General features: G+C 36.4%; 2 protein-coding genes across 3 annotated transcripts in view; both read left to right on the top strand.

Annotated features, from left to right (window-relative positions):
• tmx4 (thioredoxin-related transmembrane protein 4) lies at positions 1-9876 on the top strand. Its single transcript, XM_081393928.1, has 8 exons — positions 1-199; positions 681-796; positions 2414-2459; positions 2601-2729; positions 2813-2858; positions 5489-5590; positions 6030-6093; positions 8127-9876. Exons 1-8 carry the CDS (start codon positions 12-14, stop codon positions 8342-8344), a joined length of 909 nt encoding a protein of 302 aa, XP_081250054.1. The 5' UTR covers positions 1-11; the 3' UTR covers positions 8345-9876.
• Positions 8152-27184, top strand: part of hao1 (hydroxyacid oxidase (glycolate oxidase) 1) — a 24007-nt gene continuing 4974 nt past the window's right edge. The window contains exons 1-4 of one of the 2 annotated variants that reach the window (XM_081393926.1): positions 8152-8462; positions 22008-22159; positions 23504-23759; positions 25955-26130. In XM_081393926.1, coding sequence (XP_081250052.1) covers positions 22054-22159; positions 23504-23759; positions 25955-26130 — 538 coding nt within the window. In that variant the 5' untranslated portion in view covers positions 8152-8462; positions 22008-22053. Of the gene's footprint in view, positions 8463-14255; positions 14396-22007; positions 22160-23503; positions 23760-25954; positions 26131-27184 lie in introns of those variants that run through there. The other variant, XM_081393927.1, reaches the window with a different exon arrangement.

Below are 27184 nucleotides of genomic sequence, written 5' to 3' on the forward strand. Positions count from 1 at the left end.
GCAGCGGCAATATGGCGGGACTGACACGCGCTGAACTGCAGGAATATGAATATGGCAGAAGTTCATGTTTCATGTGTATCTCTGCTGTATTTCTGCTGCTCGTGTGTCGTGTAAACGCTCAGACGGAGGATAATCATGTGCTGACAGTGGCCGATGCGAACTGGACGCTCATCCTGCAGGGCGAGTGGATGATCAAATTGTGAGTATGTGTGTGTGTGTGTGTGTGTGTGATCTCGGCAGGATTCTAGTGTGAATCATTGAGATGCGGTGATCAGATCATCCGCGCGCGATTCTATGACGCTTTGATCTGCCGCGCTGCAACAATGTATCAGTTTATACTGTTACAGTGTGTCGAAATAATAACAATAACAATGTTTGTTATGCAGTGAAGTAAGTGTTGAGCTGAAACCGGAAGTGTGTATAAACTCTGCTGCAATAATATACATGTAAATAAGCGCAAATCGTCATGTTATGCATTAAGCATCTACAAATAACAATATGCACAAATATTGTGGATGTTATTGTGTTTATACCGGCCTACAGTGAACATGATCACATCATCAGGGTTACGCCCACATTTACATCCAGAATGCAGGAAGTGAAATTATAGCCTGCATTATTTATGCATGCATGCATGCATGTAAATGAATCGCTGCTCTGTTTCATGTGCTTTATTACAGTTATGCCCCTTGGTGCCCGGCGTGCCAGCATTTACAAGCAGACTGGGAGAATCTAGGAAGACAAAGTGAAAGTCTAGGCATATCAGTGGGCAGGGTGGACGTTACTCAACAACCAGGTCTGACTGACTAGCCATCTTTCTATCTTAGTGTGAAAAAACAGTAGGCTATGGATAATTTTATGGCATCAAACAAAATATTTATTTTGCTACTTAATATTAAGTAACCATATGGTAATGCATATAAATTGGCAAATCCAGTGATTTAAATGATTTGAATACACTTTATTTTAAGGTGATGTAGTTACATTGTAATTATTTATATTAATTAACTACATGTACTTACTTTAGAGTTACAGTTAGGGTTTGGTTTAGAGTTAAGTTACTTGTAATTATGCATAATTTACTGTTATTACTATATTAAGTACATGTAGTACTGTTTAACTACACCTTAAAATAATGTGTTACCGATTTTGTGTGTGTGTGTGTGGGGGGGGGTCGATGAATACAAGTCGTCTGATATCAAAGCAAAAACATCTTCACATTAATGCAACAGTTGAGTTAAAACAAAAGCTAACACTATCAAACAGAACGAGCCACATTCAGAGCTGTTGAGCTGACAGTAATTCTGCGCGTGAATGCCTCGTGAATGCCTCGAGTGTGAATGCCTGGTTTGCTCATGGTTTGATCATCTGCAGTGTGTCTGGCGTTTCAGAAGGAAGGAACACTGCTGGATTGTTTGCACACACACACAGCTCTTTAGTCTTTACTGACTCGCTTTAAGAGCTGTCATGTGGCTCAAATTAACTCTAATACAGTTGTGCTTTAAACATGACTGATGTCACTAAATTGAATTCCTACTGCAGTTATCAGCCATGTTTGTTGTGTACCATCATTGAGTGACATCATAAGCAGACGAAAGCCTTTAATATTAAAGAGGCCCTAGTATGCCCTTTAACATTAAAGCTCACAACACATTATGTTCCTCATATTCTCCATTATTGCGGCTCCTCTCTTCCCAGTCTGTCAGTAACACTCTGTTTACTTCCTGTCTCTATGAAGCCCCTCCTTCTGAAAAGCACACTGTGCTCTGATTGGTCGGCTGGAGCAGTGTGTTGTGATTGGTCGAGCGCTTCGAGTGTGTTTGGGAAATGTCCCGCCCCTTACCATAACCGCCAGTTTAACACACTACTAACTCAACCAGGCCCCGCCCCTTTATTATGCGCATGAATTATTTAAATGAGGAATATTGTGACGTGTTCGTTCCCGGAAGAAACTCAAGACTACAATGGAGGCGTTTCAGGGAGTTCAGAAACACTGACACTGATATAGAGAAGAACTGGAGCTTTTTCATGATCGACATTACACACTAAAGAAAGAGGAACATGGGAAATAGCATGATGGGTCCCCATTATATCCAAACCAGTTTAGATGATTCCCTTTTGAACACAATTACAATTTAAAGACAAGCAAAGATTGCATTTAAGCCACTAATGATGCAAATGTAGTCTTGTTCCTCCACCTTCAGCGGATCTGGATGGTGTTTCTCCTGTAAATATCAGAGAAAACGCCTTTTACTGTGTCTCGCTGTCAGAGAGCTGTCAGGCTTTCCTCATATTTCAGCTCCGCTATAGACCGTATACCGCCTTCCCATGCCGAAGGGAATTTTACGCCCAGTATAGGATGTGCTCGCATTCCTGCATCAATACATCCGTCCTCTCTTCTTTTGTTCTGCAGGTCTGAGTGGGAGGTTTCTGGTTACAACACTGCCGACTATTTTTCAGTAAGTCCTCAGATGGCTGAATTTATATTCCCTCTGGTGTTATGTTACAAAACTCGCTTTAAAATGGACCATTTTTTAAAAATTAAAACAGTGCAAATGTATTTCATTGTAGTATAACAGAAAAACCCATCTCACCCACAGCGCTAAAGATGGGAATTTCCGCAAATATGTTTCATCGCGGACGATTGAGGATATCCAAGCTTATGTTGTGGCCAGAAAGTGGGCGACGGTTGAGCCGGTGCCAGGATGGAAGTCACCATCCTCTCTTCTGTAAATAAAACCTTTCCTGTCTGCAAAAGAGCTGATGTGTTTGCATGATGAAATTCTGAATATAACATTTTCTTCTTTTACAGAATGTCAGGAATGGCTAATCTGTTTCGTCTCTCCGTGTGGATCCGAGTAAGAAACATTTCTGGCATCATTTGCTCATTCTAATCCCTTAGGCTTCATTTTTCCCATGGAACACAAAATAATATATTTTAAAGATGTTTACGCTGGTCCAAAAAGGACGGAAAACACCATAAAAATATCAAAGTAGTCCATATAACTATATTGATGCATCAATTTCCCAGTCTGCACTGCAGCAATACACTTGAGACATAGAGCACTACTTTTATTATTCATATTCAGGGTTTGAAATTCACTTTTTCACTCACCGGCCAATTTGGCTACTAAATTTTTAAGTTCCAGGCCATTCAGAACTTCTACTAGCCAAGAAGAAATTAACCAGATTAACTACGTCACAGCTTAGTTATTACATATATATATATATATATATATATATATATATATATATATATATATATATATATATATATATATATAACTTATATATATAAGTTTTGATTTCATACATTAATTAGCTTCCTCTTTCATCCTCATCACCAAGGATTTCTGTTAACCAAACGCTTTTTAATCTTCGCTATTGCTTCAATGCAAATGAACAAGCGTGCCTTTATTTGTTGTGTATTGATGTGTGTCAAGTCAAGGTTTATTTATATAGCACAAGGGCTGTGTTAACAGTAAAACGTCCGTCATTTAACTAATTTTAAAAACACGGATGGATAATACAAAATGCTTTCTGACATTTTGATAGAAAAAAACAAACAAGCAAGAACAAAATTTAAACTTAGCCCGTCAATTTTTCATTTTACAATTATCTTCTCTCTCTGTGTGCGCGCGTCCGTGTTTGTGAGGGAGAGCTCGCGCAACACTGATACAACGGTAGCCTACTTTTTAATCCATAAGTAACGAACGCGCTAGTTTTCATACAAAATAAATATGTAACATAATTAGGTAGGCTACTTTAGTTATTATTAACACAATAACGTAACACATGAAGGCTACGTTTCTCAACACTGAGAATGAATAAATAAACGCCTGTTTCTCCACTCGCGCTTATCAGTAATCCACAAATCACACGTGCTGTCACTTTTGAGAAAAATCTAATTCGAACGGGTATCAAATATCATGCAATATATTCAAATTTCTACGAGTCAAAAAACGATCAATCAAAAATGTGTCATGAAGAGAGAAAAAACATAAGTCGCACTGGACTGCGTTAACAATGTTACTGACGGGACAGTTCTCTGTTACGCACGTCTGAAAGCGGCACTAAAAGACCGCTTTAAAACTTTCACAGAGACCTCAAACTGAAAGCACAAAGCCTGTCTTTAAATTTAATTTCGTTTTGTATTAATTGTATCTTAATTTTGATCAATGTTTCATCAAAAATAAATAAGAAGTAAATATTAGAAAATATTCAATCAGGACATGGAGGTGACGGCGCGTGAACTGAAGCGCGTCTCAAATGAACCGAAACCTACCTGCCTCACAGACCTGAGACATAGAAGACAAGAACAATTCAAAACGAAAGAAAACAGACTGTTCTCTGCTTATGTCATCTGTATGAAATGTGTATTTCTCTCAGGCACGTTCACTACTGCTAAGATCGCGAGTCAGCATCGTCAACTTCATCTTCAACTTCACACGTCAAATATCGGCCTGTTCACATCAGCCCTATTTTGACATCGGAACGATACCAATGTGTAAAAAAAAATGACCATATCGGCCGATATATCGTGCACCCCTAATACAGTACATACATAACATAACGTGTGTTCAAGTAAGCCAGATATGAGCAGATTCTGCGCAATACGCTGTATTTAATCATGATGAATCACGAGTGGAGTATTTGCTCTAAATCTGCACAGATTTGGCTTACACAAACTTCTCCAGCAAAGTGAGTGAACATAGTAAGTAACACACCAAATTGTCCAGTGATTTTACAGCGTTACCCGATACAGTTGATTTTTACCCACATTTGGCAGCTGTTCATTTCAAACCCTGTTTACATTAATAATTATTTCTAGTGAATAATTTAACAGTTGACATGCACTGCAAAAAATGTTTTCTATTTATTTAATGTCTTACATCAAGATACATTTATTTGATTTATTTGGGTCAGAAAAATACATTTTAATTCAAAGGGAAAGCGAGATGACTCCACTGGCAGATCTTGTTTCTTGCTTTAAGCTAAGTTTCACTTCATTTTGATAATTTTTTTAGAAAACAAGATTTATTATCTTCTTGAGTGAATTGATCTTAATTTAAGAATGTTTAGATATTTGTACTGGCAAAAAAGTATTTTTTTGCAGCGTAACATGATCTAACAATGAAAAATACTTCTAAAGCATTTATAAATCTCAGTTAATGTTAATTTAAAACATGTACTATATAATTTAATTTAGTGGACCTGAGCTGTCATGAACTAACAATGAACAGTTGTATTTTTATACTAATGTTAACAAAGATTAATAAATACTGTAACACATGTATTGCATATTGTTAATGTAACTCAATGCATGTTAAATAATGTGAGCTTATTGTAAAGTGTTACTGATACTTTTATGTCGTTTTTGGTGCTTTACAAAGCGTAAAGCATTCACTGAACAGAGCTTTATTTTATGAAAAACAAATCTATATTTTATGCATATTGAATATATCCCTTTGTTGTCCATTTAACACAGCAAATCCACACGTACCTGACAAATGCTCTCGGCATTCCTTCTTGGGGTTCTTATGTGATATTTGCCATCATCACACTATTTATGGGACTGATACTCGGCCTGGTAAGTCTAAAAACATCATTTTCACAGTCAATGTATTATTCATGTTTAAAGCATAAATTGATATACTTGACTCTATGCATGAAAGTATCTCATGCATAAATCTTCCTGCAAACGGACCATCCGTGGTACAGATCTAAAAAGACCATTTACCAAAGGGACCCAACAAAGTGCACTTGACTTCATCTAATGCGAGCGCTCTATGAAGCAGATCGCACGTACAGACACATGATGATTTGCTGCAGAAGGAATTATATAATGCATGTTGAAATAAAGATGTTCCTACATTATACAACTGAGTTGCGTAATACTGGTCGATTCTGCGGCTCTTTTGAGGATACTGTGGGTGGTTCTCGCATGTAGTGGATCAAACTTTTGAAAGTGAACTTCCACTGGTGGGTTTGAAATAATGACTCCATCTAATGGTAAATATCTCGATTAGATGCTGGTTCTGATCGCTGACTGCATTTGGCCATCCAGACCAAAGCGCAGAGAAGACAAAACAGGTGAGATTAGAAACACGTTTATTACTTTGCTTTTATTGACTGCAAAATGTTTTTACAGATGTTGCCATTTCTAATGTTTAAATTTTCTTTGAATATCACACTGCTGATTGAAACTTTTATCATTATGTATTGCATGCTATTTTTGGTATCACATTACAATAAGGTCCCATTAGTTAACAATAGTTCAACTTTCGCAGTGGTTTTAGCACGTTATTGAATATGGCATAGTTAATGTATTTGATCTTGGTGGATTAGATCTGCTATGCTGCTGTTGATTATTGCTGCTGCTCCAGAGTAAGGATGGACATGCTTCTGCTAATAGATACACACACACACACACACGCTGCTGTGAGTAAGATATGATAGACATACATGAATCCTGTAGCAGATCGAGGCAGGTGGAGCTGGGGAGGTGGAGGGGTTCAGAGGAACTCTGATAGTTGCTGCAGGACTAGATTACAGCAAACAATGAACAGACTATTCAAATGTTGAGCAAGTAATCTCATTGGCTGCAGGATCAGCAGAGGCCAATCAGCTTGTTCCATGCGCTAATGATGTGCGCCCTCTAGAGTTTCATGACTGAATGCATTAATTGACATTAACAAAAAGCAATACATTTGCTACATTATTTTTTCATACAACTGTTCATGGTTAGATCATGTTAGCTCAGATTTAATAAATATGAAAAGATACAGCTTTTGATTTTAATAAAGTATTAGGAAATGTTGCAATTAACAATTAGAAGTGTCATGTAAGCTCATGTTAAAGGGGGGGTGAAACACTCAGTTTCAGTCAATCTCATGTTAATCTTGAGTACCTGTAGAGTATTATTGCATCCTTCGTAGCCGATAGCTAACAACACAGAGACATTTGAAGCAGTTTGTCTATGAGTTTTACTCACCACCTGCGGTTCCAACGCACGACCGTGAACCTTTATCGTTGGGACTGCTAAATCCGGCGTCGAACTGGGCCTTATTTATAAAACAATCATCGTCGAAATGCAGGGAACAAACAAAGTCCTGTGACTGCAGCGAGCACAGCGCTGAGGTACTGCTTTCGCTCTCTCTCTCGCTCTGGTGGTCTACGGGTGCGCGCGCGCCCTTCCGGGAGAAGTGCCCTTAGGACCCATATAAGGAAATTCCGCCCTATCTTACGTAAGACAGAGCCATACTCGAAAAAACTTTCCGAAACTTGTGACAAACCGGAAGGAGTATTTTTGGAACAAAAATACTCCTTCAAACGTACAACTTAACTTTTGACACTTTGTCCATGTTTAGCATGGGAATCCAACTCTTTAACAGTGTAAAAAACTCAGTATGCATGAAACAGCAATTCACCCCCCCTTTAACCAATGTATTTAACTAATGTTAACAAATGAATCCCTTATGTAAAGTGATACTATTTTTATTTTATTTTAAATAGTTCACTGATTATGATATTCTTTGTGTATATATTTGTACTGGAAAATAACACTTTCTTAAATGAAGATACATTTATTTAAAAATTAAAATACATAAGGTATTAATTCTTGTTTTCTGGAAGAAAAATAAGTAAGTTTAAGCTTAAAGAAAGAAACGATAATATAAGATTTTTTCTTGTTTTAAGGAAAAAGTCACTTAATTTTTTAACTTTTTTTAGAAAACAGGAATTAATATTTTAATATTTTGCTTCTCAAGTTAATGTATCTTGATTTAATAATGTTTAGATATTAATACTGGGAAAAAAGCATTTTATTTGTTTATTTTTTGCAGTATACGCTACAGTTTGTACTTAAGTCAAACATATAATTATATATATATATATATATATATATATATATATTAAATGCACACTGAGTGATTGATTCACTGAAATTGACACTTTGAACAGATGGAAATATTGTTGCTATATTTTGAAATCATTGTAAATCTATTGTGCATATTCAATAGTAACGCCCGGCTCTACTTGTAAGTGCAACTTACTATACTTGGTCAATAAAGTCGAGTGCCGTTTCCCTATTACAATGAATCATTTCAATCTTTGTACCTCTGCAGTTGTGATTGTGAAAGAGGAAGTGTCAGAGGAAGAGGTGGAGGAGAAACACACGTCTGACCTGGACAACGAGAGTGAGAGAGTGTCTGGAGACGACTCGACTGAAGAAGAAGGAGTGATGACAGACGGAGCAGGCAGTGGCAGTGAGCAGATGCCGTCAGCAGAGAGTTCAGTGAGGAAACGCAAACCACAGGGACCGGACACTGCCGAGGGAACCTAATGTGCTCATCTCAACCGGGTGCGGTTACCGCCAAAAACAAGAGGAAGCAGCCATATCTGTAGATATGCAAAGCAACGCCAGCTATCGGCTGATCTCTGCGCCATCCATGCAGAACACGGTTTGCCCATTTGACCCTTTCCTCGCATTTTACCTGCTTCTCGCTCCAGTTTAATTCATTTCAGTTTTTAAGACTAGTTGCTTTAAGTTAATGCTAAAAGTTGCCAAACATTGACAGACTTTCTTTTAGATTTGATTTTCTATTTTCTACAAACACCAAAAACATGAGTCATTTTAATGCTGAAGTTACGATGAAAAGATGTTTACGATGTGTTTGGATGAATCTCACAAAATCTGTCAAGAAATATCTGTCTCATATTTTACCTCAAAATCAGAAGAAAAAAAAATGCATATTAAGTATTATTGTTTTTTTTTTTTTACATTGAGATATTTTTTATTATGATTAAGCACAAAATATCTATTCATCATGGTAGTATTTGTTGAACTGCCTATATGCTGATTTTAATAAATTGTATAACTGTAATTTTTACATTTCTATATCTTTGCTGCAATATAATGTTTTATACTGTAAAGTATTTAAAAAAATTACTGTATAACAGTAATAAAAATTGAGAATTACAGAACTGTACTGATGCATTACAATAATGACTATATTAATATTAATATTAATATATTGGGAGAAATGTGCTTAACTGCATGACAATTTCACAATGCAAAACATCTTAATGATCCTATAATATCTATTTTTTTATTATTATTTACATTTTTTTGAGTGAAATATGAAGGACGTGTTCTTAGCAGGTTTAATGATTCATCCATTACACTGCTGTTCTTAATTATTCTATATTTGCTGTATTAATGAACACTTCCATGTTTATTTATGTTTCACATTCCTGTGCCGAAACTGAATTTTCCTGCATTTACAATCCTGACTGGTTTCAGAAGGAATGGTTCTTAAAGTATGATAAATATGAAGAGAATTTTTTGCACTATTGCATTCATCCACACATAATTCATATAGTGTTGAACAGCACAAACTGTCCATAATCATCGTTACATAAACATGGCAGATTATCAGAAGGATGTTTTTGTGCATCAGGTCTCAGGATAAGTATTTCTCAATGGTATGACGACGTTGTTTTGTACAGTGTAGATTTATAATGTATTCCCTGTAATTGCAAATGAAATTCATAATTTGCACAGTAAAACATTGACAATGGCTTTGGTATTAAAATTGGTGCAGTCTTTGACTGGCGGCTCGACAGTCAATTGCCTTTAATTTTTTATACTATTGACAGACTGTTTAAATCTGTGTAGTGTAGCAAATAAATATTGGTGATTTTTGTCAGTTTTGTAACTGGAAACCAGCACAGAAACACACCAGTGCATCTGTAAAATTCTTCGTATGCTGAACATCTGGTCAATTGTATTGTGTGACAGATTGTTTTATTCTTAATATTGTGTAATGTGGTCATAACTGATGGTTGTATGTGTTCATTAAACAGTTTGACTTGATACGAAGTGTTTTGGACTTTTAGTTTACCATGTGAGCATTAAAACAAATAATTGCATTAATCCCAGTGCATTACAGACTTAAACCTGACATATTTCGAAAGCATCACCACAAGATTTTAACATTATGGGCCAGATTAATTAACAGTTTACAGCACAAACCCTCTTTTGGCGTTAAAAAACTAGTCAGGATTTACTAAAGACAGAGAAAATTAGGTCTGAAAAGGCATGGACAGTATAATTTGCGTCTGACATTATTGCATACGCATTCATTGGAGTTTCTTTGTAGAAGAAAAATGTATGGGCAGAGTCTGAGTATTTAAAATGAATAATGCAACGTGATTTACTAAGGTTTGCGGTAATCAATGGCTGCGTTTAACTCCACTTTTAGACACACTCGCGAACTTCCCGAAGCACTTCTCCTTGTGAGAATACCCGACGCCGGGGATTCATCCAGATTTGCCGCAAACTTCGTCAAGTAGATGAGGGAAGTTTATTTGGACAGACCCTCGACCCCTCGATTTTGACCGAGGTAGTGGCAAAACCAACATGGAGGCGGCAATCTTGGCAGGATAAGCTACATAATCAAATTCACAAATATTACACCATTTAAATATTATTCAAATACAGAGGCTACTGAGTTACAAAAACAATCTGAGTCAAAGAACACTTGTTTGTTCACAGTTTGAACGTTCTTGTTTCCATTTGTTTCATTTCAAGATCTGAGGTGAATTATCCAGTGTTGCTTTTACAGCCACAAAGCTGGAGCACTAAATGTTATTCAACGTCACATTACACGCTTTTAACATTAAATAAAGCACATAAACAGTAGCCTACCTGAGATTATAATTGCCACATTTTGTGTTTGTTGTTCCAGAGCAATGTCGCAGAAAAATAGAAACCGTTTCTAAAATAGAATCGTCGCGTATCGCCGTCGCGGCTTGTTAGGACAAACACTCTGATTGATATGAAAAAGGACCTTTTATCGCGTAAATCGTAAAGGTAGCAGGGAAGGAGACAAGAGGCCGTTTTTTTAATGGATGCCAATGGAGGAGAGGCTTCACTACACGAATAAAACACTTTTGTGAGGAAATAACTTGAATGAATAGACATGCCATCGGCTAGTCTTCAATATGTTTGCTCATTAGTTTAGGCTACACCAAAAAAATACTGTTTTATAAGAGAAGTCACGGAAAATTTCACGGGTAGGATTCGGTTCACGGCACTTCTCATTAATTTCTATGGTATCCCAAAACTGTCACACAACTCTGAATGCAAGATGCTACGTGCAAGACGATGTTGGACGTGGGAATATCCCAAATAAAATATCCCACTTCAGACCTCAGTGAGTAGCCTATGTCACATTCACATGTTGACCACATGATGTCGCCAGGACACAACGACGGTAATGTTGTGTCTTTGTGTCAATTATGGCAAAAACTGAATAAAAACAAAAAAACTGCTTTGAAAACAGCTGACGAAAAGCAAAAACGAAGTTATTATTAAATAAACGTAATATCTAATGTTTAAGTTTGTTTTTACGTTTATGCTCATTGGAAGCAGGACATACATCTTGGAAGTGGCTTAGTTTCTCTCAGAGGTTGGGGTTGATCAAGGCACCCAGAGTTCAGAGGTCAATGTCCGACTTTAAAGGCCCACAAAAGTGCCTTGAAATGCGCAGCATTGTTCAATTAATTTCTGAAACAGGAGGACAGGGCGGGACATTTTACACAGCTCCTCCATTTTATAAAATGGTCTATATTGTTTCATTTATATCACAGCTCTGCCAGAGCCGTTGAGGTCCTCAAAGCTGCAGTTTCCTCCTAATCTCTAACCGTTTCTCCTCCTAATCTCCTCCATATCGCTTTAAAATACAGCTTTCAAATGGGTCCGAATCCGATCTTAATGGTCTGCGGCGACTCAATCATATGATCCGCTCTGTGCTGTAATGTAAATTTTATAAAGGTCAATTCTGTCATCGTTTTGGAGCACACTAGCTTATAGATAACAGTAAGACTACTATATTCATCCTAAAAGCCAAAAAAACGTCGATTTTGATTTCATGGGGATTTTAAGTGGCGTTCCAGACATTACTGTATCTCCAAGAGCGAGGTAGCGAGGGAAGGGTATAAAAAGTGGACCAAAACGCATCCATAGTGGCATTTGCACCATTATTTATAGCCACACAAAAAAAAAAAAAGAAAAAAAAAGATTGACTTTTGCATCTGACACGACATTGAATTTGCGCATTGTCAAACAGTAGCAGAGCTTTCACATGCCCGCTAATTTGCCCTGTTAAGTAAATCTGGCCCATATATGTTTAGAATATACAAGAAAAACAATGATTACACAGAAAAACAAGATTTTTACATCTGTGAAAAGAGCTCAAGGGTTGCCTGGTTGACATGGGTCAGTTACTGAAGCTACTGTTAAACATCATAACTACATCAGTCATGATTCAGCTGCAAAAAATGCATATATTTACTTTGACAGGCATTCAGAAGCAGACATGCGTTTTGAATAATTATACACTATTTTTCAAGAAAAAAAACTGCAAGTATTTCACATATTATTTCTCAAAGAGTATCAAATGGACTTACATTTTTTCCAGACGTCACAGCTCTGGATGTTCACTACCGAGGGTCTGAGTCTGTGTTCGTGTTCATCAGTGTTGTGTTAAGACATTATTTTCATCCAGCAATTTCCTCCATAAGCAAAGATAGCAGATTTCATTTCACATACAGTACAACATCCAACTGAAGGAATGCAAACAGTGTAGAAATTAAACAGTATTTAATTGCATTAACAGCAGAAACGTGGGTTGATATGCAGTTAGTGTTATGGAGACCCAGGCTTTTATTCAACCCAGGTCTACCAATCAAACACACCTGAATCACTTTATGTTGTGTTAGTGATGAAAACATAATCAGACAAATAAGAAGCTCAAATATGTGACCCTGGATCACAAAACCATTCACGAGTCGCACAGGTTTATTTGTGGCAATAGCCAACAATACATTGTATGGGTCAAAATGATAGATTTTTCTTTTATGCCAAAAATCATTAGGATATTAAGTAAAGATCATGTTCCATGAAGATATTTTTTAAATTTCCTACTGTAAATATATAAAACATTTATTTTTGTGAGTGAATGCAGCACAATCGCCAACATAAATGGACAACTTTAAAGGAGATTTTCTCAATGTTTTGATTTTTTTGCACCCTCACATTCCAGATTTTCTATAGTTGTATCTCAAATATTGTCATATCCTAACAAACCATACATCAATGGAAATGGTATTTATTCAGCTTTCAGATGATGTATAAATCTAAAAAAAATTGACCCATGTGACTGGTTTTGTGGTCCAGGGTCACATATAAGAGTTTTCTTTTGTGTCACATTTTCATCACTATCATTCCCATACTTAAAAATTCCATGGAAGTTAATTATGAAGCTGTCAGTTTATTGAACACAGTACACAACTGAGCATCTGATGGTTGGTGGACTGATCCTTTGATTCCATCAGTGATGGATGTCTGTGGAGTGATGTGAAGTTGAGTTGTGAAGCTCTAAGCTGTTATGTAAAGCTGCAGAGGAGGCTCATCTGAACATCCTACACACACACACACACACACACACACTGAATCTGAACATACTGCCATCATTTAAACTTGCGTCACAGAGAATCTCACCTAACCTGTCAGGAACATGCAAAAAAAAATAAAAATGTTTTAAGATGAAGCTGAATAGAAAGAATAAAGCCTATTAAGACATTATATAACATTATTTGATGGCACTTAAGACACACAAAAAACATGTACAGTTAGAACTTATATATTAATTATTACATTTAAAGTAAGATTTGCATGTATTTTTTGCTGATTTAAACAAAATTATATTTTAGCAACTGTAAAACATCATGAACACTGCAAACTTACTTATTTTTGATACATTTGTCAAAAAAACGATTTATAATCTGAAGTAATTTTGCTTCTCAAGAAATGTTTTGATAGTTGTACTGGAAAACATGACAAAAATGCTAAGAAATAATTTTTTGTGCTTAACTGTCATAAAAAATATTAAATATATTTTTTTCTGACATTTTGACTTAAACACACAATCCTTTTTCTGTCATATGCAATTGTTAATTTCATGCATATGAGTAATTTTTTTTATTTTTTTTACCAGAGCATATTGACTTTTACTCAGTTTTGTGTTGGATAATCACATATTTGTGAGCAGAAGCCGCTATAGCTGTGTGTGACGGGGCAAAGGGACCGATGCTGGATAAACATTAGCAGAAAGATCCCTTTAGAAAAGTTAATTATTCATCAGTGGTGAAATACAGCGGGTTAAAGAGGTTTGAGTCTCATCAGTGGAATCATGTCAGACACGCTGGTGTGTGTTAGCGATTATGAGCTTCAAGCTCAAAGACTTTTGCCAAAGTCAGTATTCGATTATTATTTCTCAGGAGCCGACGAGCAGGAGACTCTGCGTGATAATGTAGCAGCCTTCGCCAGGTACGAGATCACTGTCATATAAGTGTCTTTCGATTTTAACAGCCATGATTACAGATATAATAACATGTCCAGGTCATACGCTATAAAAAAATATTTTTCTAATTTATAAGTAAAGCAATGATTATTGAAGCATGTTTTACAAGAAAATACTACTTCAGTGTTTCATGTTTAACTCAATGTGTTATTTGCTGTTCCTTTGTAATTATTTGTAAAATCTAACAATTTTTGAGTGAAAGTAAGGGTATAATTATAGGACAAGAATGTACTAAAAAAGAAAAAGTTTTTCCCTTTGTGTTTTTGAAAAGTTTCGTGCACAGACAACAACGTTATCAAAACGATCCCCGTTTACACAGATCCACGAAACGCTGTATTATTAATGCCTGGCCAGTAGTTGGCGATGTCACTCTGTAAAGACACAATACGTGCCTCTAGACTGAAGACTTAAAGGGATACTTCACCGATTAGCATTAAGCTTTGTATCAGTAGAAACCCGGTAGTATTTTCGAGTGACCGTGCTTCCCTCCCTCATGTCCCCCTGAGACGAGAGATTTCTGTATTGTGTGTCTGGAAAAAAACCTCAGATGACGCAAAAAACATCATTTAGCTCATCAGAGGATCTTTAGTCCAGAGGTGAGAGACTCCAGCCAGTAGGAGGAGCTCATCCCGCATGTGTTCAACCCGCCCATAGGGGGATCTCACGATAAAACGCCCTCTTTTCAGTTTCGAGTCGACTAGTCGCCTAGCTGTGTCATTTCTCCCGATACTGCCCTCTGTAACCGGTGGGCGTGGCCTCGTAGGGCAGCGAAGCAAGTGCATTCTGGGAGTTGTAGTCTTTCATCCACATGAGCCAAAAATACATTTTCTGGCTTTTCTCAGTCTAGAAGGCACCAACTTCTAAAATAATTTCACATTTCTGCTACATAAATGACCCAATTTAAATACATATTCATCTTTCCGGCGGTGAAATATCCCTTTAATACGCATGGCCAGAATTCGCCCCCTATACTCTCATTCACTATTCCCTATGTTAATCCACTAATACAGTTCACTTGAAGGAGTAAATGAAAATGAGTGAGCGAATTCGGACAGCCATTGAGCATACACCGGCTGTACACTCATTATTACAGTGCATTATTCATGGTTATGGTTTCGGACACCACTACAAATGGCTGTTTATAGGGTATGGGGGCAATTTCAGATTCAGACACCGTTTTCACAAATTCATGTTTTTGTAGTTTACACATCGACAATAAAGGTATAATTATCAAAAACTTGCACTTTGAAACCTGTTTGAAACCAAAACACAAATTAACGCAAAAAGGCATAAAAAAAAGTTTTTAGTTGAAATGGTGACGTGTAAACGGCCCCTCAATCTAACACCAAAGTCTATTTTAACTCAAATAAAGCCTATTTCTAAAAGCATTAACATGTTTTTCAATTGACTAAGCACACTTTTTTCTAATGTATTGCTGTTTTACTTTGTATTTAAAGGGATGGTTCGGAGTAAAATCAACCTAGGGTCCTTTGCACCATGACCTTGAGCCAAACACCCCCAAGAAGGCTTTTTTCCCTTGGTTGAACATTATTAAAGTTAGAGCTTATTTAGAGATATCAGCCGGATGGCTTAGTGCAGGCGCTAATGGATCCAATGATGTATCTCGTAAATTACCCCACTAATAATGCCCAGAATGGTACCAAACTTCTACAGTAGTACAAATAGGTTCTGTACTCAAAAAACGAGGCATTGGAAAGTTTGTAAGTACATCAGGAGTTTATTTAAATTGGCTCGAGGTCATGGTGCAAAGGACCATAGGTTGATTTTACTCCAAACCATCCCTTTAATTCTCATTACTCTCTATTTAAAGGGATAGTTGACACAAAAATGAAAATTCTGTCATCGGTCCAAACTTGTTTGAGTTTCTTTCTTCTGCTGAACACAAAAGAAGATATTTTGAAGAATGTCGGAAACAAAACGTTTGATGGGCCCCATTGACTTCCATAGGACTTTCCCCCGTACTATGTAGGTCAGTCAACAATCAACTTTTGAAAATCATTTTTGGGTCAACTATCCCTTTAGAACAGATCAAGAATTTAAATGTCAGATCAACACAATGTTTCACAAAATAATGTTTAAAGATCAACTTCCATGAATCCAGTTGAAGAGAATTATGTCACTGTTCAATCACAAATAATGCATCTGATACTCCGTACTAACAAACTGTTTATGTACCTAAAAATGTATATAAGGCATGACTGCACAAAAGACAACCTTAGTTATAAATATAAACTCTTTACCACTAAGGGGTTTCTGAACTTAAGGTTTTCTGCTAAATCAACAACAAATGCATAATCAAAAGACCCAATTATTATCTGATACAAAGAAATATAATAAGTGAGACTGGGGCTAGTTGTCACAGTCAACAGTCAATGTCTCTCAGGGAGGATTTCAATCTCTATTCACCTTATTTTCCATGACAACAAGGGCGGCGCCATTACGCTCATTTTGTCATCTTACTTCCGGCTGAGCGGGACTTCAACTTCCGGCTGAAAGGACCTACGCTAGTTTCTAGCATAATTCTGTAGTTGTAACGGTAAAATATGTTAAGTATTATATGCTCAGTTAGGGGCTGACATAACAATTGGATTAAGATGATAGAACGATTTAACCAACGGTGTTACGAACACAATGTAGGCTAAAGCGATCGGAGTGTTGTGCTTTACGATTTACACGTGGAGCACCTGAGGCAATGGCGGAGGGCGCTAAACTTGAAGTGCTCACCCAAGCGCTTTGTGTTCGTACCATGTGTGTTCGTACCACTTTATGGACGGGGAGCAGACTGACGAACGAACACCCTTACCCCGAGTAAAGGCTCGGCTACGATGTTCTGGTAAAGAAGTCCCGCCGGGTGCTGAACAGGTTGTCAGATTCAGGTAAGCTACCTAACGTTAACTGTTGTTACCTAACTTACCTATCTATGTGCTTGTTAGCTCGTTAGATGAAGTCCGTTCTATGAATATATTTAAGATTAGTAACGAGCTGTTCACAAAATACAACGAATCTTGCATGATTACCATTGGCCACCTATATGTCATATTTCTTATATTTCGTTTACTTTGTTATATGGACCTAAGGGTCTGAAATAAAGAATGAATGATTATTCACGATAGTACACTATATAATGGTACATACAGTCTTACAATAGCTCTCATTATTCCTGTAAGGAGGCCAGCTAGCTACATCTCTCACTCAGATATTGATTTTTACGGCGAGTTAGGAGATTGTGTGTATACTGTCTCTTTTTTAACGCATCTCTCTTTTTCACACTGTTCTAAGTATGAGTGCCATCATAAATTAATTAATTCTCATGATCTATTTTAAGTACTAATGTAAAAATGTTTATTGTTCTATTATTTCCTTAGATCATCGATGAGAGTCAGTGTTGCAGTGGACAACTGTGAGGATGATAACAGCCACACGCCCCAGACCTGTGATGCAGACACACAATGGGAGGATCCATCCGTCTCTGACCACAACTACACTTCAAAATCTCAACTCATCCTGAAGCCACCTACATCTGAAATTGGAACACAATGCGTTGAGCCAGTGCCATAGTACATAACTCTGCTGAGAAACGACCACCTTTGTCAGGTCTACACAGGGTCGACATTGATGCATTCCACTTGCTCCTGATGACTCTGATGAAGCTGCGTCTTAAAGGGTTAGTTCACCCAAAAATGAAAATTCTGTCAGTAATTACTCACCCTCATGTCGTTCCAACCCCGTAAGACCTTTGTTCATCTTCGGAACACAAATTAAGATATTTTTGATTAAACAGAGAGCTGTCTCACTCCTCCATTTTTTTTTTTCTTAATTTGTGTTCCGAAGATGAACGAAGGTCTTACGGGGTTGGAACGACATGAGGGTGAGTAATTACTGACAGAACTTTCATTTTTGGGTAAACTAACCCTTTAATTGCAGGGTGATCTTGCTGAAAGGTTTGGTGTTTCTCAGTCCATTGTAAGCAAGGTGATTTCGTGTTTGCGTGACATCATGGAGGAGAAGTGTTTCAGAGAGCAGTGTCCAAAAACAACATGTAGAGCACAATATATCAAAATATCGCAAATGTATATATTGCAATATGCATAATTTTTTTTTGCTTTAATAAGCTTTAATCAGTTTATATAATTCATACAGTGAAAAACTGCAGTGTTTTACTTTTACATTTGATTATTCAGTTTCTGTTGTTAAATAGACCTAATGTAGGATAACCTGAACCCCGTGGTTTACACTGATGTTAAAATAAATAACACATCTTATATTCAGTAAAACACTGATGTTCACTTTCACAAGTTGAAGGGATGTTTTCTTGTTACAAAAAGAATGTGAAACACATATGTAGGTTATATAATTTTAAATCTAATTTAAGTTAATTTTATATACTTTAAGCATTATCGCATCGCATATCGAATATAGCATTGTTTAATGAGTTATCGCATATCGCATTTTTCTTCAATAACTTAATAACTTCCAGGCAATGAAATAATGGCAGACAGAGGCTTCACCATTACTGATCTCCTCTATGAAAGGAAGGTGAAACTTGTCCTCCTTGTGAATCTTGTAAAACAGATGTTACCTGTTGTGAATATAGTTATTTTTATAAACCTTTACAATGTGCCCAGATGTTACCTGTTATGAAGTTTTTTTTAATAAACCTTTACAATGTGACCAGATGTTACCTGTTATGAAGTTTTTTTAATAAACCTTTACAATGTGACCAGATGTTACCTGTCAGTTATTTATTATAAAACAATATAATGTGAGCTCTGTAGATTCCCCTTAAAACTTAAATGAATTAAGTCTTCTAGTTAGAAGGAATAATGCTGCCTTCACGTGCTATGGAAAAGATGATATTTTCCACTTGTGAACTGGTATTTACCAGTGTGTTGTGTTCAAGTGCTTTTGTTGTTGTAATGTAGTACCCGCAAGGTCTGTGTCAGTAGAGTATCTTTTTTTATCTAAAAAAAAAAAAAAAAAAACTTAAATGTGGTGCTTTCTGATGATTAAAACATAATTAATAATTTAAAAAAATAAAACATGACATAAAATGATTATATATGAACTAAGGAAATTGCGGCGAAGTTGAAAATTGAGTGTTAACGCATTATATTACAATCGTTAATGACAACATTGTATAGGCTACAAAAACTATCCGCTAACAGTATTCACAACTCTTGCGTTGCTCTCCGCCATTTTGAAAAGGTCAAAGGTTATCTCATCTCGGCAACTCGTGCAACAAAATATTCTACGAGTTGCCCAGTGGAAAATACCACATGAGGGGGTGTTCATGTGTATTTTCCATGTCGGCTTTTGGTATTTACCATAATTACCATAGCACGTGAAGGCACCATAAGTCACGTCAAGTTTGCAAATGAATACCATCTTGGTTTATTACTTATGAAATTTAAATGGTGAAATGTGTCGACATGAAGGTCAGTAGAAGGTGTCTCTAGCTTCCTGAAAACACTTCTTACAACTGATTTTATACAACTTATTTAATCGTTCATTTAACCAATTACCTAATCTCCGATCCTTAACCCTAAATATTCTAATTCCTTATTATTTACAAATATTTTTTTATTGCTGCTCCGTCAACTCCTTCTGACAGCACGTAGTTAAATATTCCCATAGGTTAACGTTACCTCTGGCCACGTTAACAATGACGATGGATGAGACAATGTTTGACGAACTGATAGTAGTACGAAGTTTTCTCCGTGCTCCCAATTTAAAACATTTACGGTATTAACGTTATTAGTCATTTTGATAAAGTTTTGGCTAACTATAAACAATCTTCTAACGACTGAAATAGCTACCGGATGTGCCGTGTCAGTTTAACGGAAGTCGGATGACAAAATGCGGAAGCGCGAAGTATTAAAAGTGGGCGGGGCGGAATAAGGTGAATATAGACACAAACCTTGACATGTGGACTACAATAAACTGGCCGTTTCTTTAAAAAGAATTTATCTTAAAATTAGATCAAATTAGATAAAAAGTCAAAATTATGACAAACAAATACACTATCACGACATAGATCTCATCAAAAAGTCTTAATTATGAAGTAAAGTCAAAATGATGGCAAACTAATTCATAATTATATAAAGGTTACATTTTGACAAAAAAGTTTTAAAATGATAAAAATATTAAAAACAAAATGAAATGTTTAATGTTATCATTATGACACAACGTCATAATTATGACTTAGTATGCAAAACTCTGGCTGTTCATCAAGTAAACAGTCAGTCTGTATAGTTCGAGTCAGTCCATCAAAATGTTGACAAGTATTACACTTGTTCTAAATGTTTTGGCCTAATTTTAGAGCAGTGTGGGCCAGGTATAATTGTGTGCGTTTATCTTGGCCTGAAGCGCGCGTGTGGGTGAGCAGACCTCAACGACTTACAGCACTGTCCAGATGAATAATGACACTTTATATTAGTCATATATATACATATTTATAAAATGTGCAAACAAGACGTCCTTCAGGGTTACAGACACGCGTTGTGAAAGTTAAGCGAGCTGTGGTCAGACGACCCCATGAGTCACGAAATCAACACAAATATTAAAAGTCAAGGGTGAATTCATACGGCAATACGGTGCACAGGTAATACAGGACGAAATAAGCAAACATATGATCTATTTAAAAGCAGAGTTCTCACAATCTGGTTGTAGTTGTGTTTCAGAATTGTTTTATTGAATGCATTTAGCTGAAAATCACCTGGAATATATTTTAAATTCATGTTGTGGATTTGGGTTAGTTTTGACCTCGAAGAGATAGATAAACAAACAAACAATAAATAAACAGTTTTTAGTATGGGAACCAAACTTTCCAAATGATATAATGGTGATGACTTGATACACATCATTTAATAAAAAAATAAAAAATAAAAAAAAAAGAGTTTTGGAAAGAGTTTTTAAGAGATATAACCATTTCACTTTAGACTGAATTTCATTTATCACCAGTTTTCCATAACCCCCTATAATGTGACAACATGCCCCGTGGCAGGGGTAAATGCGTAAAATTAACAGTTTAAATAACAATTAATCTTTTTTTTTTCTTTTTCTGAGCAATAACAGAAATGTTCAATAGCTTTTTTTAGTCAAGGATTGTGTCTATAAGAGATTACTGGAGTAAAAAGTATTTTTTCTCTTCATCATATAGTATAATATGATCCTCAATAATATGGAATCTACGACATACCACTATATACCCATATACTATAATTATCAACTTTTTAATCTCATAGTTTTGAATGAATATCATAATTTCACATATATTTTAAATCTCAGAATTCACTTTTGCTCATTATTCTAACTTTTTATTTCATACACTAAAAAATGCTGGGTTGTATCAACACATGTTTGGGCAAATATGTACAAACACAGCCATTGGTTTAAACTTTTAAACCCAACGGTTAGGTTTGTCCATATTTGACCCAAACATGGAATGGAAAACCCCAGAATTCTTTTGTGTAATTATGGCATTTTGTGAAAATTAACCAGCCTCGGTATCATCTACATTTGTTATTTGTGAAGTATGAACTGTCTCTCTCTCTCCAGGTGGTGTCTTTACCCTCGTGTGCTCAGAGACGTGTCCTCAGTGGACATGTCCACCACAGTCCTGGGTCAGAGGGTCAGTATGCCCATCTGTGTGGCAGCTACAGCCATGCAGAGAATGGCACATCCCGACGGAGAGACGGCCACTGCCAGAGGTCAGACACCAGCAACTACATTTATTTGACATCAGATGCAATTACTATAAGCAACCACATGGTGGCGTCATCAGTCCTTCCTACATACTGCATTATCACCTGCTCCCAATCACACTCTATTATCCCTTACAGTAATGAACAACATCTACCATAGTATGAGCTAATATACTGTAGTTTTGTGTGGCCATAGTATGGAAGCCCATTTCTGCCCCACAAAAACTGCTTTGGTAAATCATAATTATGACATAAAAATCATAATTTATGAGATAAAATATCGAAATTATGACAGACTATTATGACAGTTATAACTATAACAAAGTCAAAATTACAACACAAATTCATAATTATGAGACAAAGTCAAAATGATGGCATAAAAAGTCATAATTATGAGACAAAGTCAAAATGATGGCATAAAAAGTCATAATTATGAGACAAAGTCAAAATGATGGCATAAAAAGTCATAATTATGAGATAAAAAGTTAAAATTATGAAACTAATTGATAATTTTGAGATGTAAAGTTAAAATTATTACTATTATGAGGAAAAAGTCAATGTTATGACATTTATAATTATGAGGTATAAAGCTGAAATTATGACATGTTAAATAATTATGAGGGAAAAAGTTAAAATTATAACATCATAATTTAGAGATAAAAAGTCAAAATTTATGTCTTAATATGACCTAATTATAACAGTCAAAATTATGACACACCAAGTCAATTGAGATAAAAAGTCAAAATTATGTTGTATGCGATAAAAAGTGAACAATCACGACCAAAGTCGATAAAAGTCCAAATTACATACTAAGCCAATTATGAGATAAGTCAAATTAAGGCAGTCATAATTATAGCAGTCAAAATTATGACACTAATTCATTATTATGAGACATACCAAGTCAATTATGAGATAAAAAGTCAAAATTAGATAAAATGAGATCAAAAGTCAAAATAAAATAAAAAATACATCATAATTTTAACAGTCAAAATGACATACTAGTTAATTATGAGATAAAATGACAAGATACTTTTTATCTCATAATTTAAACCTTATATGTCATAATTGCGCATGTATTTTTTTCTTCTGTGGCAGACATGGACTTCCACACTTATTGTTACTGTCGGTATCAGTGAATACAAACTAGTTAGAAATAATTATTAACTAGTAATTATTAATTATTAACTAGTAATAATTTTCCTGACTGTAGTGCTCAGGCTGAAACTTGTTAGCATGGCACTTTGTGAGGGATCTAAATGATCTCTGAGCAGATCCTACATGATGGATCACTCCTTCCTGAAGGTTTGAACCCAAGCCCAATCATGGTGTCCTGTTCTGACCTGTCCTCAGCCTGCCTGTCCTCGGACACGGGGATGATGTTGAGCTCCTGGTCCACCTCCACCATAGAGGAGGTCGCGGAGGCCTCACCTGGAGCTGTGCGCTGGATGCAGCTGTACATTTATAAAGACCGAGCGCTGACTCAGTCTCTGGTCAGGAGGGCAGAGGACGCTGGGTATAAGGGGATCTTTGTCACAGTGGACACACCTTATCTTGGCAGGCGACGTGATGACGTGCGCAACCGATTTAAGCTGCCCTCTCATTTGAGGTAAACGCAGAGACAACCACACGTGACGCGCGTGTGTGCCAGCTGCATGCTTTACAGACATCTCTGGCTGTGTGTGTTTGAGTGTGTGTGTGTGTGTGTGTGTGTGTGTAAACTCATCAACACTGTGAATTCTTCATCAGTAATAATCTGACTGCATCTCTTTAACAATCAACACCTGCTGATTAACTGTCACTCTCTCTGCTGCTCTGGAGGTTTCTGTCCTTGTCCACAAGGAATAAGTGATTTTTGTAATTTTAACAGCATTTTGTATGACAGGACATATTATCATTGCATATTTGCTTACTTTTTTCTCTGATGATATCAACCACTTGGCAACAGTTTAGCAATCACATAACAAGCTCACAGCCACTCAGAACACATAGAAACCACATAGCAACACCCTGGAAACCACTTGGAAACAGCTTAACAATCACTAAGAAGCTCACAGCCACTCAGAACACCTAGAAACCACATAGCAACACCCTGGAAACCACTTGGCAACAGCTTAGCAATCACATAACAAGCTCAAGGCCACTCAGAACACCTAGATCCCACATAGCAACACCCTGGAAACCGCTTGGAAACAGCTTAGCAATCATACAGTATAACAAGTTCACAGCCACTCAGAACGCCTAGAAACCACATAGCAACACCCTGGAAACCACTTGGCAACAGCTTAGCAATCACAAAACAAGCTCACAGCCACTCAGAACACCTAGAAACCACATAGCAACACCCTGGAAACCATTTGGCAACAGCTTAGCAATCACATAACAAGCTCACAGCCAATCAGAACACCAAGAAACCACATAGGAACACCCTGGAAACCACTTGGCAACAGCTTAGCAATCACATAACAAGCTCACAGCCACTCAGAACACATAGAAACTACATAGCAACACCCTGGAAACCATTTGGCAACAGCTTAGCAATCACATAAGAAGCTCACAGCCACTCAGAACACCTAGAAACCACATAGCAACACCCTGGAAACCATTTGGCAACAGCTTAGCAATCACATAACAAGCTCACGGCCACATGTAGAACACCTAGAAACACAATGGAAACCACTTGGCAACAGCTTAGCAATCACATAAGAACTCACAGCCACTCAGAACACATAGAAACTACATAGCAACACCCTGGAAACCACTTGGCAACAGCTTAGCAATCACATAAGAACTCACAGCCACTCAGAACACATAGAAACTACATAGCAACACCCTGGAAACCATTTGGCAACAGCTTAGCAATCACATAAGAACTCACAGCCACTCAGAACACATAGAAACTACATAGCAACACCCTGGAAACCACTTGGCAACAGCTTAGCAATCACATAAGAAGCTCACAGCCACTCAGAACACATAGAAACCACATAGCAACACCCTGGAAACCACCCACAACACATCACTCAAATTTGACATCACACCCCATTTTTATAGCATCAAATATCTAACTTAAACCAGACTTGTTGGAAAAAACGATAAGAACCAACATGCTGGATTTTTCTTCAGGGGCATGATAAAGAAAACTCACAAGACTGATCACATCAACTCTTTTTACAATTCTTCTGAGGTTTCTCTATAAACAAAGCCTCAGTTTTCTCTCACTCATGGACATATTATTTTACTGATTTGTTGTCCCTTGAAAACCGACGCGCTCACTGAAGAGCTTTATGTATTTATGGAAACAGAAATCTCTCTCTTGAACACGGGAAGCGTTTACTGCCGCCGTACAGTCGATCACGCCGCTCATGGGGATTAATACTCACCGCTTCAGCTCCGTCAACACTCGCTACATTATACTTTTTATGTGGGGAAACATTCAGATATCAGCAGTTCTACAGATATATGCCAACAGCGGCCCGCTATAAAAATGCCCTCATGAAAGTAAAGCCTTCCTGCTCCGGATCCCACGAGAAGAATTATAGCAATTAGAAATCCAAAAAAGCATCACGGCCCCACCGTATATTTCAGCACAACTGCCTCCGTTTCCATCAGCAGTGACACAACATGAACTTCATCTCAACCCTCCCGGAGACCCCACAAATCAAAGCTCACCAGCGGCAACAAGGTGCCATTGAGCGCGAGCGCCCGTGTTTGGATAAAACCCCAGCTCAGTTTTCATACACTGACCAAAAACAACACTCACAGGACTAATTCCATTTTGCACTCTCATTTTTTTTCCCACAGGATGGCCAATTTCGAATCCCCTGATTTAGCGTTCTCCTCAAAAGAGGGTTATGGGGAGGACAGCGGCCTGGCGGTGTACGTGACTGAGGCCATCGATGCCACGGTGAAATGGGACGACATTGCCTGGCTGAAGAGATTGACCTCCCTGCCGGTGGTGGTCAAGGGCGTTTTGACAGGTGAGGGATCCTCTTGTGTTTTGGGTCGTATACTGTGGTTGTGTGTCCGAAAGCTGTCCGGTAGGTCAGTGACTTCACAGGAAGAAAACTGGATTCAGACAGGCTTCCAATGCGCTATAACATTTGATTCTGAAACCAATCAAAGTGAGCTTTAGAGACAACCAAACAAAGATGTAGTGGCAATGTATAAAATAAAATAAAATAAAATAAAATAAAATAAAATAAAATAAAATAAAATAAAATAAAATAAAATAAAATAAAATAAAATAAAATAAAATAAAATAAAATAAAATAAAAATGTAATATAATAAATAAAAATAAAATAATGTTTAAATAATAATAATAAAAATGTAATCTAAAAAATAAAATAAATAAATAAAACAACAAATATACTGTAAAAAATAAACAGAAAATAAAGGAAATAATAAATATTAAATTCAATTCAAACAAATATAAAATAAAAAATAAAGTAAAAAACTAAAATAAAAGTAATATAATAAAATACAAAAAATAACAACAGATATACTGTAAAAAATTAAGTAAACAAATAACAAATATTAAGTTAACAAATATACAAAAAAGCTAAATAACACAAATAAAAATAATATATTAAAGTAAAAATAAAAAACAAAAATACAGTAAAAAAAAATTATGACAAATGTTAAATTAAACTAAATTAAAACAAATAAAGTGAAATAAATAAAAATAAAGTAATGAAGAAAATAAATAAATAAGTTGAATTAAGAGATGTTTATGAATACATTTAATTGACACCTACCGCCAAACTGCACACATCAGGATTGTCGGATAATTTAAGAGCAATGAAGAGCACGTTGTGCCTGCAAAAAGCAACCAGATGAATGCATGTTATGCAAACATTATATATTTAAAATGTGAAAACTTAGTTGTTGACCTCAAAACTTACAGACATGAACTAAAAGCTACAAAAGCTACATAAATGTTGTTCAATTGTTCTATTCAAGAAAGCATCTTCTTTTCAAAAACAAAACTTGGTTATATGGTTCTTTTGAAAAATTAAAAACATTTTTAATGT

Source organism: Scardinius erythrophthalmus (assembly GCF_964197995.2).
Source record: "Scardinius erythrophthalmus genome assembly, chromosome: 19".
Taxonomy (NCBI): domain Eukaryota; kingdom Metazoa; phylum Chordata; class Actinopteri; order Cypriniformes; family Leuciscidae; genus Scardinius; species Scardinius erythrophthalmus.